The 15,421-nt window shown below is 42.8% G+C and overlaps 1 protein-coding gene across 3 annotated transcripts in view; it reads left to right on the top strand.

The window, feature by feature from the left end:
• Positions 1-15,214, top strand: part of MIX23 (mitochondrial matrix import factor 23) — a 61,918-nt gene extending 46,704 nt beyond the window's left edge. For 2 of the 3 annotated variants that reach the window (XM_084626555.1, XM_084626556.1), the window contains 2 exons: positions 12,113-12,214; positions 14,990-15,214. In XM_084626555.1, the coding sequence (XP_084482681.1) occupies positions 12,113-12,214; positions 14,990-15,124 (237 nt within the window). In that variant the 3' untranslated portion in view covers positions 15,125-15,214. The remainder of the gene's footprint in view (positions 1-12,112; positions 12,215-14,989) is intronic. The other variant, XM_084626554.1, reaches the window with a different exon arrangement.
• Positions 15,215-15,421: the final 207 nt, after the last annotated feature.

Below are 15,421 nucleotides of genomic sequence, written 5' to 3'. Positions count from 1 at the left end.
GAATTCATTTGCAAATTGGATACTATTAATTTAGGCTTAAATAGAGACTGGGAGTGGCTAAGTCATTATGCAAGGTAGCCTGTTTCCTCTTGTTTTTCCCTACCCCCCCCCCAGATGTTCTGGTTTAACTTGGATTTAAACTTGAAGAGTGGTCAGTTTGGATGAGCTATTACCAGCAGGAGAGTGAGTTTGTGTGTGTATGGGGGTGGGGGGGGGTGGGAGAAAACCTGGATTTGTGCAGGAAATAGCCCAACTTGATTGTCATGCACATTGTGTAAAGAGTTGTCACTTTGGATGGGCTATCACCAGCAGGAGAGTGAATTTGTGTGGGGGGGTGGAGGGTGAGAAAACCTGGATTTGTGCTGGAAATGGCCCACCTGATGATCACTTTAGATAAGCTATTACCAGCAGGACAGTGGGGTGGGAGGAGGTATTGTTTCATATTCTCTGTGTATATATAAAGCCTGCTGCAGTTTCCACGATATGCATCTGAGGAAGTGAGCTGTAGCTCACGAAAGCTTATGCTCTAATAAATTGGTTAGTCTCTAAGGTGCCACAAGTACTCCTTTTCTTTCTGACCAGGATGGTGACTGTGAAATGCTCAGGGACATTAGAGAGGGTATAAAAATAAAAAACTCAGTAATAATGGGGGATTTTAACTATCCCCATTGTGATGGGTTGGACCCCCCCCTTTTGGGGTGCCACCTGATGTACTGGGGTCCCACTAAGCCCACCCATTCCACTAGCCTGGGCTCCCTCACCCTGTCCTGCTGCACACAGAGGTAGGGACATACCGAGCTGTAGAATCACACAGAGTCTGCAATCAGCTCTGTGTGGGAAGAATCACCTTGGAGATTTCCCAGCACTCAGGTGCACACACCCTCTGGAGTGTAAACCCAAAATTATATTGTCTTGTGGTGTACAGAGATCTATACAGTGTAAGCTCATGACATTCGTTCCCCCCACCCTCAATGTGGAGGAAGATATGCACAGCTTCCCCAACCCCCAGTTATGTATAGCCCAAACTGGGTTTTAGAATAAGCAAAAAAAAGTTTATTAACTACAAAAGGTAGATTTTAAGTGATTATAAGGGACAACAAACAGAACAAAGCAGATTACTGAGCAAATAAAACAAAGCACGCAAACAAAGCTTAATATACTAAAGAATACTGAGTGCAAATAATAACTTTCACCCTAAATGTTGTTTTAAGCATGTTGCAGAGTTTCTTGAAGGTGAACTGCATGGCTTGCAGCTTAAATCATAGAATCATAGAATATCAGGTTTGGAAGGGACCTCAGGAGGTCATCTAGTCCAACACCCTAATCAAAGCAGGACCAATCCCCAACTAAATCATCCCAGCCAGGGCTTTGTCAAGCCTGACCTTAAAAACTTCTAAGGAAGGAGATTCCACCATCTCCCTACGTAACGCATTCCAGTGCTTCACCACCCTCCTAGTGAAAAAGTTTTTCCTAATATCCAACCTAAACCTCCCCCACTGAAATTTGAGACCATTACTCCTTGTTCTGTCATCTGCTACCACTGAGAGCAGTTTAGATCCATCCTCTTTGGAACCCCCTTTCAGGTAGTTGAAAGCAGCTATCCAATCCCCCCTCATTCTTCTCTTCTGCAGACTAAACAATCCCAGTTCCCTCAGCCTCTCCTCACAAGTCATGTGTTCCAGACCCCTAATCATTTTTGTTGCCCTCCGCTGGACGTTTTCCAATTTTTCCACATCCTTGTTGCAGTGTGGGGCCCAAAACTGGACACAGTACTCCAGATGAGGCCTCACCAATGTCGAATAGCGGGAACAATCACGTCCCTCTATCTGCTGGCAATGCTCCTACCTATACAGCCCAAAATGCTGTTAGCCTTCTTGGCAACAAGGGCACACTGTTGACTCATATCCAGCTTCTCATCCACTGTAACCTCTAGGTCCTTTTCTGCAGAACTGCTGCCTTACTACTTGGTCCCTAGTCTGTAGCAGTGCATGGGATTCTTCCGTCCTAAGTGCAGGACTCTGCACTTATCCTTGTTGAACTTCATCAGATTTCTTTTGGCCTAATCCTCTAATTTGTCTAGGTCCCTCTGTATCCTATCCCTACCCTCCAGCCTATCTACCACTCCTCCCAGTTTAGTGTCATCTGCAAACTTGCTGACGGTGTAATCCACGCCATCCTCCAGATCATTAATGATCATTAAATCATGAAACCTCCAGGTATTCCTTTCACAGGCAAGATCTTTCTCACCTGAGTTCAGTCCCTACCCCCCCTAATGCTCCCCCACCTTAGTTGCTTTGTTTCTTCAGGTGTTTTCAGCAGTCTTCCTTCTTGGGTGGGGAGGCACTGGAGAAGAACCAAGAGTAACTCCGCAGCCTTAAATAGGATTTACATATGTTGGGAACCTTTTGTTTCCTAGTCTGATGCCCACCCCCTTCCAGTGGAAAAATACCAGCAGCTCAGGATGGTATCCTGTACCAGGTGACATGATCACATGACCTTGCAGTGTTAAAGCAGCATCCCAGGAAGATTCTCAGGAAGGTGGGAGATTACTATCTTCAAAGTCCTATTGTCTTTCCTAATGGTCCATCCAGGCTGATTGCCTATTGTCTGGTGGACGTTCCCCAGATGCAAGCACTTTTGTAATTGATACATAGTCCATATTCCTAACTTCAGATACAGAAATGATACAAAAACAACAAGGAGTCCGGTGGCACCTTAAAGACTAACAGATTTATTTGGGCATAAGATTTCATGGGTAAAAGAACACTTCTTCAGATGCAAGAAATGATACATACATTCAAATAGAACAATCACATCCAGTGAATCATAACCTTTCCAATGATACCTCACATGACTCAACTTGCATAAAACATATCTTAGTTATGCCATATTCATATCATAACAATAGGTCTCTGAAGAATATGGGGCATAATGTCACACCCATATTGACTGGGTACATGTCACCTCAGGACAGGATGTACCAAATGACTGGAGGATAGCTAATGTGATTCCAATTTTTAAAAAGGGCACCAGAGGTGATCCCGGCAATTACAGGCCAGTAAGGGTGACCAGATGTCCCGTTTTTATAGGGACAGTCCCATTTTTTGGGACATTTTCTTATATAGGTGCCTATTACCCACCACCCCCTGTCCCATTTTTTCACAGTTGCTATCTGGTCACCCTAAGTAAGTCTGACTTCAGTATCGGGCAAACTGGTTGAAAATATAGTAAAGAACAGAATGGTAAGACACAGAGATGAACATAATTTGTTGGGGAAGAGTCAACATGATTTTTGTAAAGGGAAATCATGCCTCACGAATCTATCAGAATTCTTTGAGGGGGGTCAACAAGCAGGTGGACAAGGGGGAATCCACTGGATATAGTGTCCTTGGACTTTTAGAAAGCCTTTGACAAGGTCCCTCATCAAAGGCTCTTAAGCAAAGTAAGCTGTCATGGAATAAGAGGGAAAGTGCTCTCATAGATCAGTAACTGATTAAAAGGTAGGAAACAAAGGGTAGGAATAAATGGTCAGTTTTCAGACTGGAGAGAGCTAAATAGTGGTGTCCACCAGGGGTCTGTTCTGGGCCCAGTCCTATTCAGCATATTCATAAATGATCAGGAAAAAGGGGTAAACAGTGAGGTGGCAAATTTGCAGATGATACAAAACTACTCAAGAGAGTTAAGTCCAAAGCAGACTGTGAAGAGCTACAAAGGGATCTCACAAAACTGGGTAACTGCACAACAAAATGGCAGATGAAATTCAATGTTGATAAATGCAAAGTAATTGAAAAACATAAACCCAACTATACATATAAAATGATGGGGTCTAAATTAGCTGTTACCACTCAAGAAAGAGATCCTGGAGTCATTGTGGGTAGTTCTCTGAAAACATCCACTCAATGTGCAGCGGCAGGCAAAAAAGTGAACAGAATGTTGGGAATCATCAAGAAAAGGATAGATAATAAGACAGAAAATATCATATTGCCTCTATATAAACCATAGTATACCCACATCTTGAATACTGCATGCAGATGTGGCCCCATCTCAAAAAATTTATATTAGAATTGGAAAAGGTTCAGAAAAAGGCAACAGAAATGATTAGGGAGATGGAACAGCTTCCCTATGAGGACAGATTAAAAAGATTAGGACTTTTCAGCTTAGAAAAGAGCCGACTAAGGGGGGGATATAATTGAGGTCTATAAAATCATGAGTGGTATGGAGAAAGTAAATAAGGACATGTTATTTACTCCTTCTCATAACACAACAACTAGGTGTCACCAAATGAAATTAATAGGCAGCAGATTTAAAACAAACAAAAGGAAGTATTTCTTCACACAGCACACAGTCAACCTGTGGAACTCTTTGCCAGAAGATGTTGTGAAGGTGAAAACTATAACAGGGTTCAAAAAAGAACTATATAAATTCATGGAGGATAGGTCCATCAATGGCTATTAGCCAGGATGGGCAGGGATGGTGTCCCTAGCCTCTGTTTGCCAGAAGCTGGGAATGGACAACAGGGGATGGATCACTTGATGATTAACTGTTCTGTTCATTCCCTCTGGAGCACCTGGCATTGGCCACTGTTGGAAGACAGGATACTGGGCTAAATGGACCGTCTGACCCAGTATGGCAGTTCTTATGTTCTTACGACTGAAGATTAGGTCCAGCATGTGACCAACTGCGTGGGTTGAATTAGAGATGCCCTCTGAAAGTCCTAGGGAGCCAGGTGAGGAGATCAATGACTGGGCTTTTGCAGCTACAGCCTTTTGACATGCATGCATGAAAATGAATATGTGTTGGTCCACACTGCTTTGGATGGTTATCCACCAGAACCTGTTATCAGCATGGATACATGTCCTCTGGAATGGTGGTGGAAGCATGAAGGGGCATATGAATCTCTAGTGCATCTGGCACATAAATATCTTGCGTTGCCGGCCACAACAGTGCCATGCGAATGCCTGTTCTCACTTTCAGGCGATACTGTAAACAAGAAGCGGGCAGCATTATCTCCTGCAAATGTAAACAAACTTGTTTGTCTGAGCAATTGGCTGAACAAGAACTAGGACCGAGTGGACTTGTAGGCTCTAAAGTTTTACATTGTTTTATTTTTGAATGCAGTTATTTTTTTGTACATAATTCAACACTTGTAAGTTCAACTTTTATGATAAAGAGATTGCACTACAGTACTTAGATGAATTGAAAAATACTATTTCTTTTGTTTTTTACTGTGCAAATATTTGTAATAAAATTAACTATAAAGTGAGCACTGTACACTTTGTATTCTGTGTGGTAATTGAAATCAGTATATCTGAAAATGTAGAAAATATCCAAAACTATTTAAATAAATGGTATTCTATTGTTTAACAGTGTGATTAATTGTGATTTTTTTTAATCACTTGACTTGGCCTAATTAATACATAATCTATAGATCAGCTACAATGGGTGATTTAACCAAGTTTACACTGTTAGATTTCCTTTAAATTCATAAATTCCAAGGCTAGAAGGGACCACTGTGATAATCTAGTCTGGCCTCCTATGTAACAAAGGCCATAAACTTCCTCAAAATAATTCCTAGAGCAGATTGTTAGAGAGCTTATTCCTTCACTCTCCCACTTCCCTGGTCCTTCTCGCATGAACAGAGAGCAACAATACCCGAAGTCCGAAGGTGCAAACAATTTGATGTTTATTGGGGTGAACTTCCAGCAAGCTTAAATACAAGTTCCTTTTTCCTTATTTTCAAATCCCAACTTACTTCCTGTTTGCCCCTAATTTATATAGTAATATTCTTAGCTATACCTTAACCAATCATTCTACTGAAATTTAACTAACTAATCCTAACATATTGTAACATGATTAGCTAACCAGTTATATCCCACCACCTTAATTAGTTTACACCCAGCAAAATTAATTATACAGCAGACAGAAACAATCACAGAACCAGACAGAGACCATGCCAATAAACAATAGCAAAGTGGGAACTATAATGACAAAACAATACAGAAGTGAGGATTTCACAACTACATCTATAAAGACATAAGAGTTTCCCAGCTGTGTCTATTGAGTTCTTAAGTGAGTTCTTACCAGACAGAAAACTATCAACCTCAATTTCCTTTTACATCTTCTAGGCACTTCCCTTTCTCTGGAGGTGATAGGCACTATCAGGACAGGATTGTATTCCTAACAGCCCAATAGCACCTTCTTTCAATGTGACTACTTTGGAATGTGAGGATGTGACCCGTCGCTTCCCAGCTTATGGCTGCCTCTGTCGCTTAGCCAAAGGCCTTAGCCTAAGAACAGGGCCTCAGACTGTCACAGTAAGAGAAGGACCTTAACACTGGCAGACAGTGATTTTGATTCTTTCTTTTATACCTCTAACTAGCCAAGTGGTAAGAATACACCTAAATTCTTAAAGTACAGGCCTTTACAGACAGGCCTGAATATCTATATCCTAACACAGATCTCTTAGGAAAATATCCAATCTTGATTTTAAAAATTGCCAGTGATGGAGAATCCACCAAGATCCTTGGTAAACTGTTGTAACGGTAAATTACTCATTGTTAAAAATGTATGCCTTATTTCCAGTCTGAATTTATCTAGTTTCAATTTCCAGCCATTGGCTCATTTTATCCTTTTCTCTGGTAGGCTGAAGAGCCAATTGTCAACTCTTTGTTCCCCATGTAGGTACTCATACACTGTAAGTTAGAGGGGTGTGTGTGTGTCTGTGAATGCTGAAAAACAAGTATAAATGTGTGCGCGCCTTTTCTATAAAACTAGCTTGAGTGTATGCTTATAGCAGTTTATCTATACAAGATGGCTTGAATGTATGCTTAATTGTTTTGGGAAGGAGGACAGATGGGTGGATGCTGGTGTTGTGTGTTGAAGGGGATGAGCAGCATCCTTATCTCAAAAGTAATCAGCTGTTTTACATAAATAGTTCAAACGAAATCTTCATTTTGTCTACGGTCGGGTGTATTAACCAATTTTACATTCTTAGATTTCTTTTAAGTTAGGCTGTGTACACGTACGTGTTTTTGGTATAAAATAATGCTGAAAAACAAGTATGAACATGTGCGTGTGTGTCGGTGACTTATCTATATAATAATATAGAATTATTTTGAATGTATCCTTACAATGGTTTATCTATAAAATAGTCTACAAGTTGGCTTGAATGTATGCTTAATTGCTTTGGGAAATAGAGCAGGGTGGGGTGTGGAGGCATGAGTGGTGCTTTGTGTGTTGTATGTTTTGCTGAAAACTTTTTAATTTATTTGTCCTTCAAACACTGTACTAAAATTAAGAGCCTCTAATACAATTTAAGCCAATAGGTGCTAATTTTCAATAAATACAAAAGGCTGTGAAGAACTACATTACTTTAAGTAGGAATAAGGGAAATTGTTCTAAAGATTAGGCATATCTTTCATTGGGGTCTATCTGCCAGTTTTTAAAGACAAATGCGAAAGGAATAATGTAGAAAAAGGAAATTTTATTCCTGGTGCAAAATTAGAAACAAGACTAATTGCTAAATGGACGTAGGTTTTGTAAAAAGTTTGATAAAGAATCTACATGCATGCTCATTTTGGAGGGTGGGTCATATTTCTTCAAATAAAAGGTAAAACACAAGGAAAAGAAGGGGTTAAGGTGGCAGCATGTGCCAGCATTCTTACCTCTGTCCTTTCAACAGTTAGAAAACCTTTCAGTTTTCTAATAAACAATAGAGAAATAAAAGAATTAAAGAGTGCTGCCTTTGCACTCTTAGGGATAAACCGGAATTGCTGCAATGAAACCAGGGGAGAATGTGTGGTAATTTTAAGGCAAATATTGGGAAATATTTGGGTGTAGCTCAGTGTTCACAATCACTTCCCTAAACACAAAGAGTCACACCCCAGTTAGAGGTGTTGAAACTGGTGATGAGTCAAGAAATTGCCAGACCAGCCTGAACCAACTACCATAATTAATAGGGGTAGGGGAGTTATTTGTTTTCTGCTTTTCTGGTGTCCACAGAGCACTATTCACTGGGGGGGCAGAGGAGGAGAGTGGGTATTTCGGGGGCCCTGTAAACAAATAACCTTCTAGAAGTCCAGAAGCTAGTTGGATCCCTGGAAAATCGTGGATTTTAAGAGTGTAAGAAAGTCAGTATTTTCCTGTGATTTATAACTTTGGCCTTTCTGACAATGATTTAGGGCCCCTTGAAGGTTATTTGGGCTGGGGGGTGAGGGGGAAATGTCCTGGGCCTGCCTGGCTCTGCTGTGGACTCACTGTGAGACCCTGGTCAAATCACATGGCCTCTTTGTGCTTCAATTTCCTCAGCTGTAAAATGGAGGGGGGCAGTGGAGGATAACACTTCCCTTCCACACATGGGGACTGTTAATTCCTATTTGTAAGGCACATTGAGATTCTTCCTCGAAAGGCACTATAGAACTACAAAATATTACTGCTGTTGTGTGTATGCTCACTGTAGAAACGTAACAGATGGTCTGTGTCCAAAAAAATCTTAGAATCCAAGTTTAAATGTGCTCCCAGCATGTGTCAGAAATGAGGCCACAATTCTTAGTTTTCAGTGGATGCAAATATGGCGCAAAAGGTGAATCTTCAAGTCAGATTCTGCTTTCATTCACACGGGTCAACTGAGGTTCCAAAATTGACTCCCCTGTTAAGTGAGAGCAGAGTGTCGCCTCTGGAGGGCAGATATGTATGATTTCTGAACTACTTTCAGGAAAGTGTCATGTATTTGGAATGATTTAAAGCAGCAGTTCTCAACCTGGGGGGCTGCAAGCAGGCTTCAGGGGGTCTGCCTAAATAAACCAGAGACAGGGCTGGCATTAGACTTGCTGGGGCCCAGGGCAGAAAGCCAAAGCCCAAGCCCTGCCACCCGGGGCTGAAGCCGAAGCCTGAGCAACTTAGCTTTGCAGGGCCCCCTGCGGCCTGGGGTCCCAAGCAATTGGCCTGGTTGCCACCCTCTCCCGCTGGCCCTGGCTTTTAATCTACTGGATATGCAGACAAACAGTTGTGGCACACCGTGGGCTGTGGAATTTTTATAGCATGCTGGGGGGGCCTCAGAAAGGAAAAGGTTAACTCAACACTTCCAAAGAAGTGGGACGCCTGGGTGTAGTGTGGTGAATCAGCAGAAAGGAAAGGCTCCATGGGAACTGGGAGAATAGTTCATCAAGAGTGGGTGTATTGGGATTTTGGGAGGAGTATAGTGATTGCAGCATTTGGGTTGAGAGTGGCAGCCTGTGACGCACTGGAACAGCTGCTCCAGAGTTGACACTCAAGCAGAAGATGCTGCATCAATGTGAAAGAGCAAGGCAGGGGGGCCCCCTATGAGTCATACCACAGAACTGAACTCTGACCAACGACCTCTGCTGCGTGGATGGAGTAAGATATTCAGACAGTGAGGCCTGAGGACCCCAACTTTTTTTTTTTTTTAACTTTCCCACAAAGGATAAACTGAGAACGACTCTGAGCTGTTGAGTGAGCCGAGGGTATTTGTCCTTTTCTGGCAGCCTTAGTAAATTAGTATTTCTTTTGTGCTGGGTGTCAGAGGTTTTTGGGACCCACTAGCTGTTGCAGTCCATGCTGCCTCACAGCTGATCTTGTAGGTGTTTAGATCTCTGTCAAGCTTTCTTACAACTACAATACCTACCTGCGGAAGTGAAGAAACAGATTGATAGAGCCAGAAGAGTTCCCAGAAGTTACCTACTACAGGACAGGCCTAACAAAGAAAATAACAGAACGCCACTAGCCGTCACCTTCAGCCCCCAACTAAAACCCCTCCAACGCATTATTAAGGATCTACAACCTATCCTAAAGGATGACCCAACGCTCTCACAAATCTTGGGAGACAGGCCAGTCCTTGCCTACAGACAGCCCCCCAACCTGAAGCAAATACTCACCAAGCACCACATACCACACAACAGAACCACTAACCCAGGAACTTATCCTTGCAACAAAGCCCGTTGCCAATTGTGCCCACATATCTATTCAGGGGACACCATCACAGGGCCTAATAACATCAGCCACACTATCAGAGGCTCGTTCACCTGCACATCCACCAATGTGATATATGCCATCATGTGCCAGCAATGCCCCTCTGCCATTTACATTGGTCAAACTGGACAGTCTCTACGTAAAAGAATAAATGGACTCAAATCAGATGTCAAGAATTATAACATTCATAAACCAGTCGGAGAACACTTCAATCTCTCTGGTCACGCAATCACAGACATGAAGGTCGCTATCTTAAAACAAAAAAACTTCAAATCCAGACTCCAGCGAGAAACTGCTGAATTGGAATTCATTTGCAAATTGGATACTATTAATTTAGGCTTAAATAGAGACTGGGAGTGGCTAAGTCATTGTGCAAGGTAGCCTATTTCCCCTTGTTTTTTCCTACCCCTCCCCCCCCAGATGTTCTGGTTTAACTTGGATTTAAACTTGGAGAGTGGTCAGTTTGGATGAGCTATTACCAGCAGGAGAGTGAGTTTGTGTGTGTATGGGGGTGGGGGTGTGTGTGTGAGAAAACCTGGATTTGTGCTGGAAATGGCCCACCTTGATTATCATGCACATTGTAGGGAGAGTGGTCACTTTGGATGAGCTATTACCAGCAGGATAGTGAGTTTGTGTGTGTGTTTTTTGGGAGGGAGGTGAGGGGGTGAGAGAACCTGGATTTGTGCAGGAAATGGCCCAACTTGATTATCATGCACATTGTGTAAAGAGTTGTCACTTTGGATGGGCTATCACCAGCAGGAGAGTGAATTTGTGTGGTGGGGTGGAGGGTGAGAAAACCTGGATTTGTGCTGGAAATGGCCCAACCTGATGATCACTTTAGATAAGCTATTACCAGCAGGACAGTGGGGTGGGAGGAGGTATTGTTTCATATCCTCTGTGTGTATATAAAGTCTGCTGCAGTTTCCACGGTATGCATCCGATGAAGTGAGCTGTAGCTCACGAAAGCTCATGCTCAAATAAATTGGTTAGTCTCTAAGGTGCCACAAGTACTCCTTTTCTTTTTGCGAATACAGACTAACATGGCTGTTACTCTGAAACCTATCTAATCATGTAGATTCTTAGCCCACAGTTCAGTCTTTTGCTGCACTTACTAGCCCCAAGGAGCCAGGACCCAATCTTTCATGAAGCACCCCTGCTCATGAAGGAGCCTCCTTAGTCAATGTATACAGAGCATCTTTCTCCACCCTGTTATACACCAAATCAGTCTTTTGTCTTTATTCAGCAAACAAGCCATGTCCTATTATTCCTTTTCACATTCAAGTGGTTTCAATGCTTAGTTTGTCTTTGATGTTTTTTTCAATTGATTTTTCTGGGTTGGTGCCAAGGCAGACAATGAGTAATGCAATACATAATTGGCTAGCCCAGGATGGGTGACAACTCCCTCCCGCTTGAATTGAACGTCACCGAGACATATTATTCCCTTGTCACTCATTTTCTCTCCAAGACCGCCATAAAGGCATAAGTTTCAATACAGTTACATTGTTCTTTAAATATCACCCATACACACATCTCACACTGATTATGGGTTTGATAAGTTACAAGTTTTCAACAGAGACCTCACATGCTAACCTTCATGGGTGAATACCATGAAAGCAGTGTGTTAGGTGTAGTGAGTTTGTCAGGTCTAGACAGGAGTTGCTTGTAGAGAACAGCGAACCTTTTGTCAGTTGGCAGCAATGGGCCTCTGTATCACAGTGACCAAGTATCATGTGATGGCATACTGGTGGTGGTGCCTCCTTTAAGAGGGAGCTGGGTCAGACAGACTCTGAGGTCAGTGGGTGGACAGGTGTTTTGGGGGAGATGTTTGCAGAAAACAGGAGCTTCAGGTGAGAGGTATTTCAGGTAAAGCCAGGCAGCAATCCTAGTTTTCACAGGGGTGTGAAGCCTGGTTGCAAGGAACTGTGGAGCCTAGGGAATAAGGCTGCAAGATCTGAGTTGAGTTGAATTGTTTGTTAATAAGCAAGGCCCAAAGAAGGGAAATGTTATGTGCTGCATGTCAGTCTATGTGCAAGCTGAGAAGAAGAAACTGAGGCCGTAGACATACAATGAGAAGAGGATTTGCTGACCCCATTATTCCACCTAACCCTCTTTCTTTTTTCTACAGGTGAAGCCACAGCTGGAAGAGAGAGAGAACAAGACGTATCCAGTCTTTGTAGCCATAAAATATAAAACTCAGGTGGTTGCTGGAACAAACTACTTCATTAAGGTCAGTACTCAACAAAATCCCCCACTTCTTCCATCATTGCATAAGTGTTCTAATTGAAGAAGAACATAGGTATAATTCTGAGTGCCTTAAAGCAAGATCATAGAATCATAGAATCATAGAATATCAGGGTTGGAAGGGACCCCAGAAGGTCATCTAGTCCAACCCCCTGCTCAAAGCAGGACCAATTCCCAGTTAAATCATCCCAGCCAGGGCTTTGTCAAGCCTGACCTTAAAAACCTCTAAGGAAGGAGATTCTACCACCTCCCTAGGTAACGCATTCCAGTGTTTCACCACCCTCTTAGTGAAAAAGTCTTTCCTAATATCCAATCTAAACCTCCCCCACTGCAACTTGAGACCATTACTCCTCGTTCTGTCATCTGCTACCATTGAGAACAGTCTAGAGCCATCCTCTTTGGAACCCCCTTTCAGGTAGTTGAAAGCAGCTATCAAATCCCCCCTCATTCTTCTCTTCTGCAGACTAAACAATCCCAGCTCCCTCAGCCTCTCCTCATAACTCATGTGTTCCAGTCCCCTAATAATTTTTGTTGCCCTTCGCTGGACTCTCTCCAATTTATCCACATCCTTCTTGAAGTGTGGGGCCCAAAACTGGACACAGTACTCCAGATGAGGCCTCACCAATGTCGAATAGAGGGGAACGATCATGTCCCTCGATCTGCTCGCTATGCCCCTACTTATACATCCCAAAATGCCATTGGCCTTCCTGGCAACAAGGGCACACTGCTGACTCATATCCAGCTTCTCGTCCACTGTCACCCCTAGGTCCTTTTCCGCAGAACTGCTGCCTAGCCATTCGGTCCCTAGTCTGTAGCTGTGCATTAGGTTCTTCCGTCCTAAGTGCAGGACCCTGCACTTATCCTTATTGAACCTCATCAGATTTCTTTTGGCCCAATCCTCCAATTTGTCTAGGTCTTTCTGTATCCTATCCCTGCCCTCCAGCGTATCTACCACTCCTCCTAGTTGTTGATGTTCAAATAGTGAGCAAACGTTGCAGGAAAGGGTTCCAATATGACTTTTAATCAAGGTAGGGATTACTTCCTGTTGGATGCGATTTCACAACAAAAATAGAAAAGATAAACAGCTTGTTTTGTGAATCTCATTTAAATCTGATCTTAGTATTTATAAAGCATGAGTCCCACTCTTTCAGCTAAAAGAAAAGGAGGACTTGTGGCACCTTAGAGACTAACCAATTTATTTGAGCATAAGCTTTCATGAGCTACAGCTCACCTTAGCTGTAGCTCACGTAGCTCACGAAAGCTTATGCTCAAATAAATTTGTTAGTCTCTAAGGTGCCACAAGTCCTCCTTTTCTTTTTGCGGATACAGACTAACACGGCTGTTACTCTGAACTCTTTCAGCTGTATATTGTAAAATTTTAGGATTGCCAAGAGGGCGATCTCCGTTCAAGACTCTCCAACTGCTTTCTCAGCTCTCACCCTTAGAGCTGCCTTTAGCTGTTGTTTGGGCAGGCGGGCAAAACAATGGCTTTTTCATCCTGCCATCTCCAGGCCCTGAGAGGACATAGAATCCTCTTCACCATGATCAGCCCAGTAGGCACATGGCCAGCCTGGGGATTTTGGGGAGTGTTACTGAGAGGATTCTGTGGTATACACCTCAAACTCCTCTGAGCAATTTTAAAAACAGTATGTGTGTTTGTTTGAGAGTGGAACAGTGGAACAGCTTCAATAAGCGAGACAGAGAAACCGCCTCTTGAATACCTCATAGCCTGCTGGTTAGAGCACTCTACTGAGAGGCAGGAGACCCCAATCAACTCCCTTCTGCACCTCAAATGAGGATTATATTGAACCCAGGTCTTCCATATCCCACCTGAGTACCCCCAACCACTTGGACTAAAAGTTATAAGGTGGGACACCACCATCTCCTCCTCTGGCCATTTTGCAAATCTCTCTCCCCCCAAAAATCAAAAATAATCAATTTGGAAATATTGCAACAGTTTGTCAGCATTTCCAAACAAATATTTTTTGATTTGAGAGGCAGTCAAAATTCACAAAAACTCACAAATAGTTTTGCTAGATTTGAAACTGCATTTTTTTGGTGAATAAAATATTTGTCTGAAAAATCTTCACCCAGCCCCTGTGAGGGTGTTGGCTTGCTTCACCCCAGCATTCAGCTTTCTTTGCCCCCTCCCCCAGTGTCTTTGCCTACAGCTCTGGCCTTCCTCGGGTGAATAGGATTAACTCTTTCACTGCCAGCCTAGGCATGGGATCTGAGTGAAGTCAATGAGACTTTGCCTTAGGAAAGAAAAACTGATAGTTAAACCCAAACGTTTTCAATCAGATTTTTGTAGAGCAAACTCTCATTTACTTCACTCAGATACCCAAGGTTATGTGCAAAAGCAGAAGATGAAGGGGTTGAGTGGGAAGGATAACTTTGAGGTATGAAGAATATGACCTAAATTCTGGCCAGGCATAAATAGGTGCAACTCCTGGAGAAACCAGTGGAAGTGACACCTTCTTATGGCAGCACTGAATTTGGCCTTGTGAGATCAGGGATAAAATTTCGATTTCTGCTGATCACCAGGAACACCCTAATTTGGACACACAAGCCTGTTTCTGCTCACACATGTGCTATGAAATGGGATAGTCTCTACAGACCAGGTTTAGGGTATTGAATGATACCGTGTGTGATTTAATTTTTACTTTGTAGCTATTCAAAGGTTCAGCACTTCATCTCCCCAAAACATCCCTTCATGAGAATCTGCTTAGTCCATGGCTGTCCCATTCTCCTTGTCTTTCAGGTCTCCATCAGCAACAGCACCGACGAGTGTGTACACTTGAAGGTGTTCCAAAGCCTGCCTTATCAGAACAATGGGCCCAGTCTTACCAGCTATGAGACTGGCAAAACCAAAAATGATCCACTGAGTGATTTTTAATGAGATGCTTGGGATGGGCTCTTCTGTTGCTCTTTCTGCAGACTCCCAGCTCGTACCGCCAGTGCCAATACATGGATGAAAATAAAATGAATCTGATTTTGAAAACTAAGTTTGTGTTTCCATGTTGCATGTAACAGAAGGTCTGTCTTGATTCCAGCAGTAAATAACTGCAGCTAACTTAGAAAAGGCCTCCAAGGAAATGTGCTGGATCTACCCAAATACCAATGGTTCAGCACTGCATCTCCCCAAAAAATGCTTCCATTAGCATCTGCTTAGTCCATGAGCTTGACTGTCCCA

This window comes from Lepidochelys olivacea (assembly GCF_965140295.1).
Source record: "Lepidochelys olivacea isolate rLepOli2 genome assembly, chromosome: 1".
Classification (NCBI taxonomy): Eukaryota; Metazoa; Chordata; order Testudines; family Cheloniidae; genus Lepidochelys; species Lepidochelys olivacea.
This window is presented reverse-complemented; position numbering and strand designations above follow the sequence as displayed.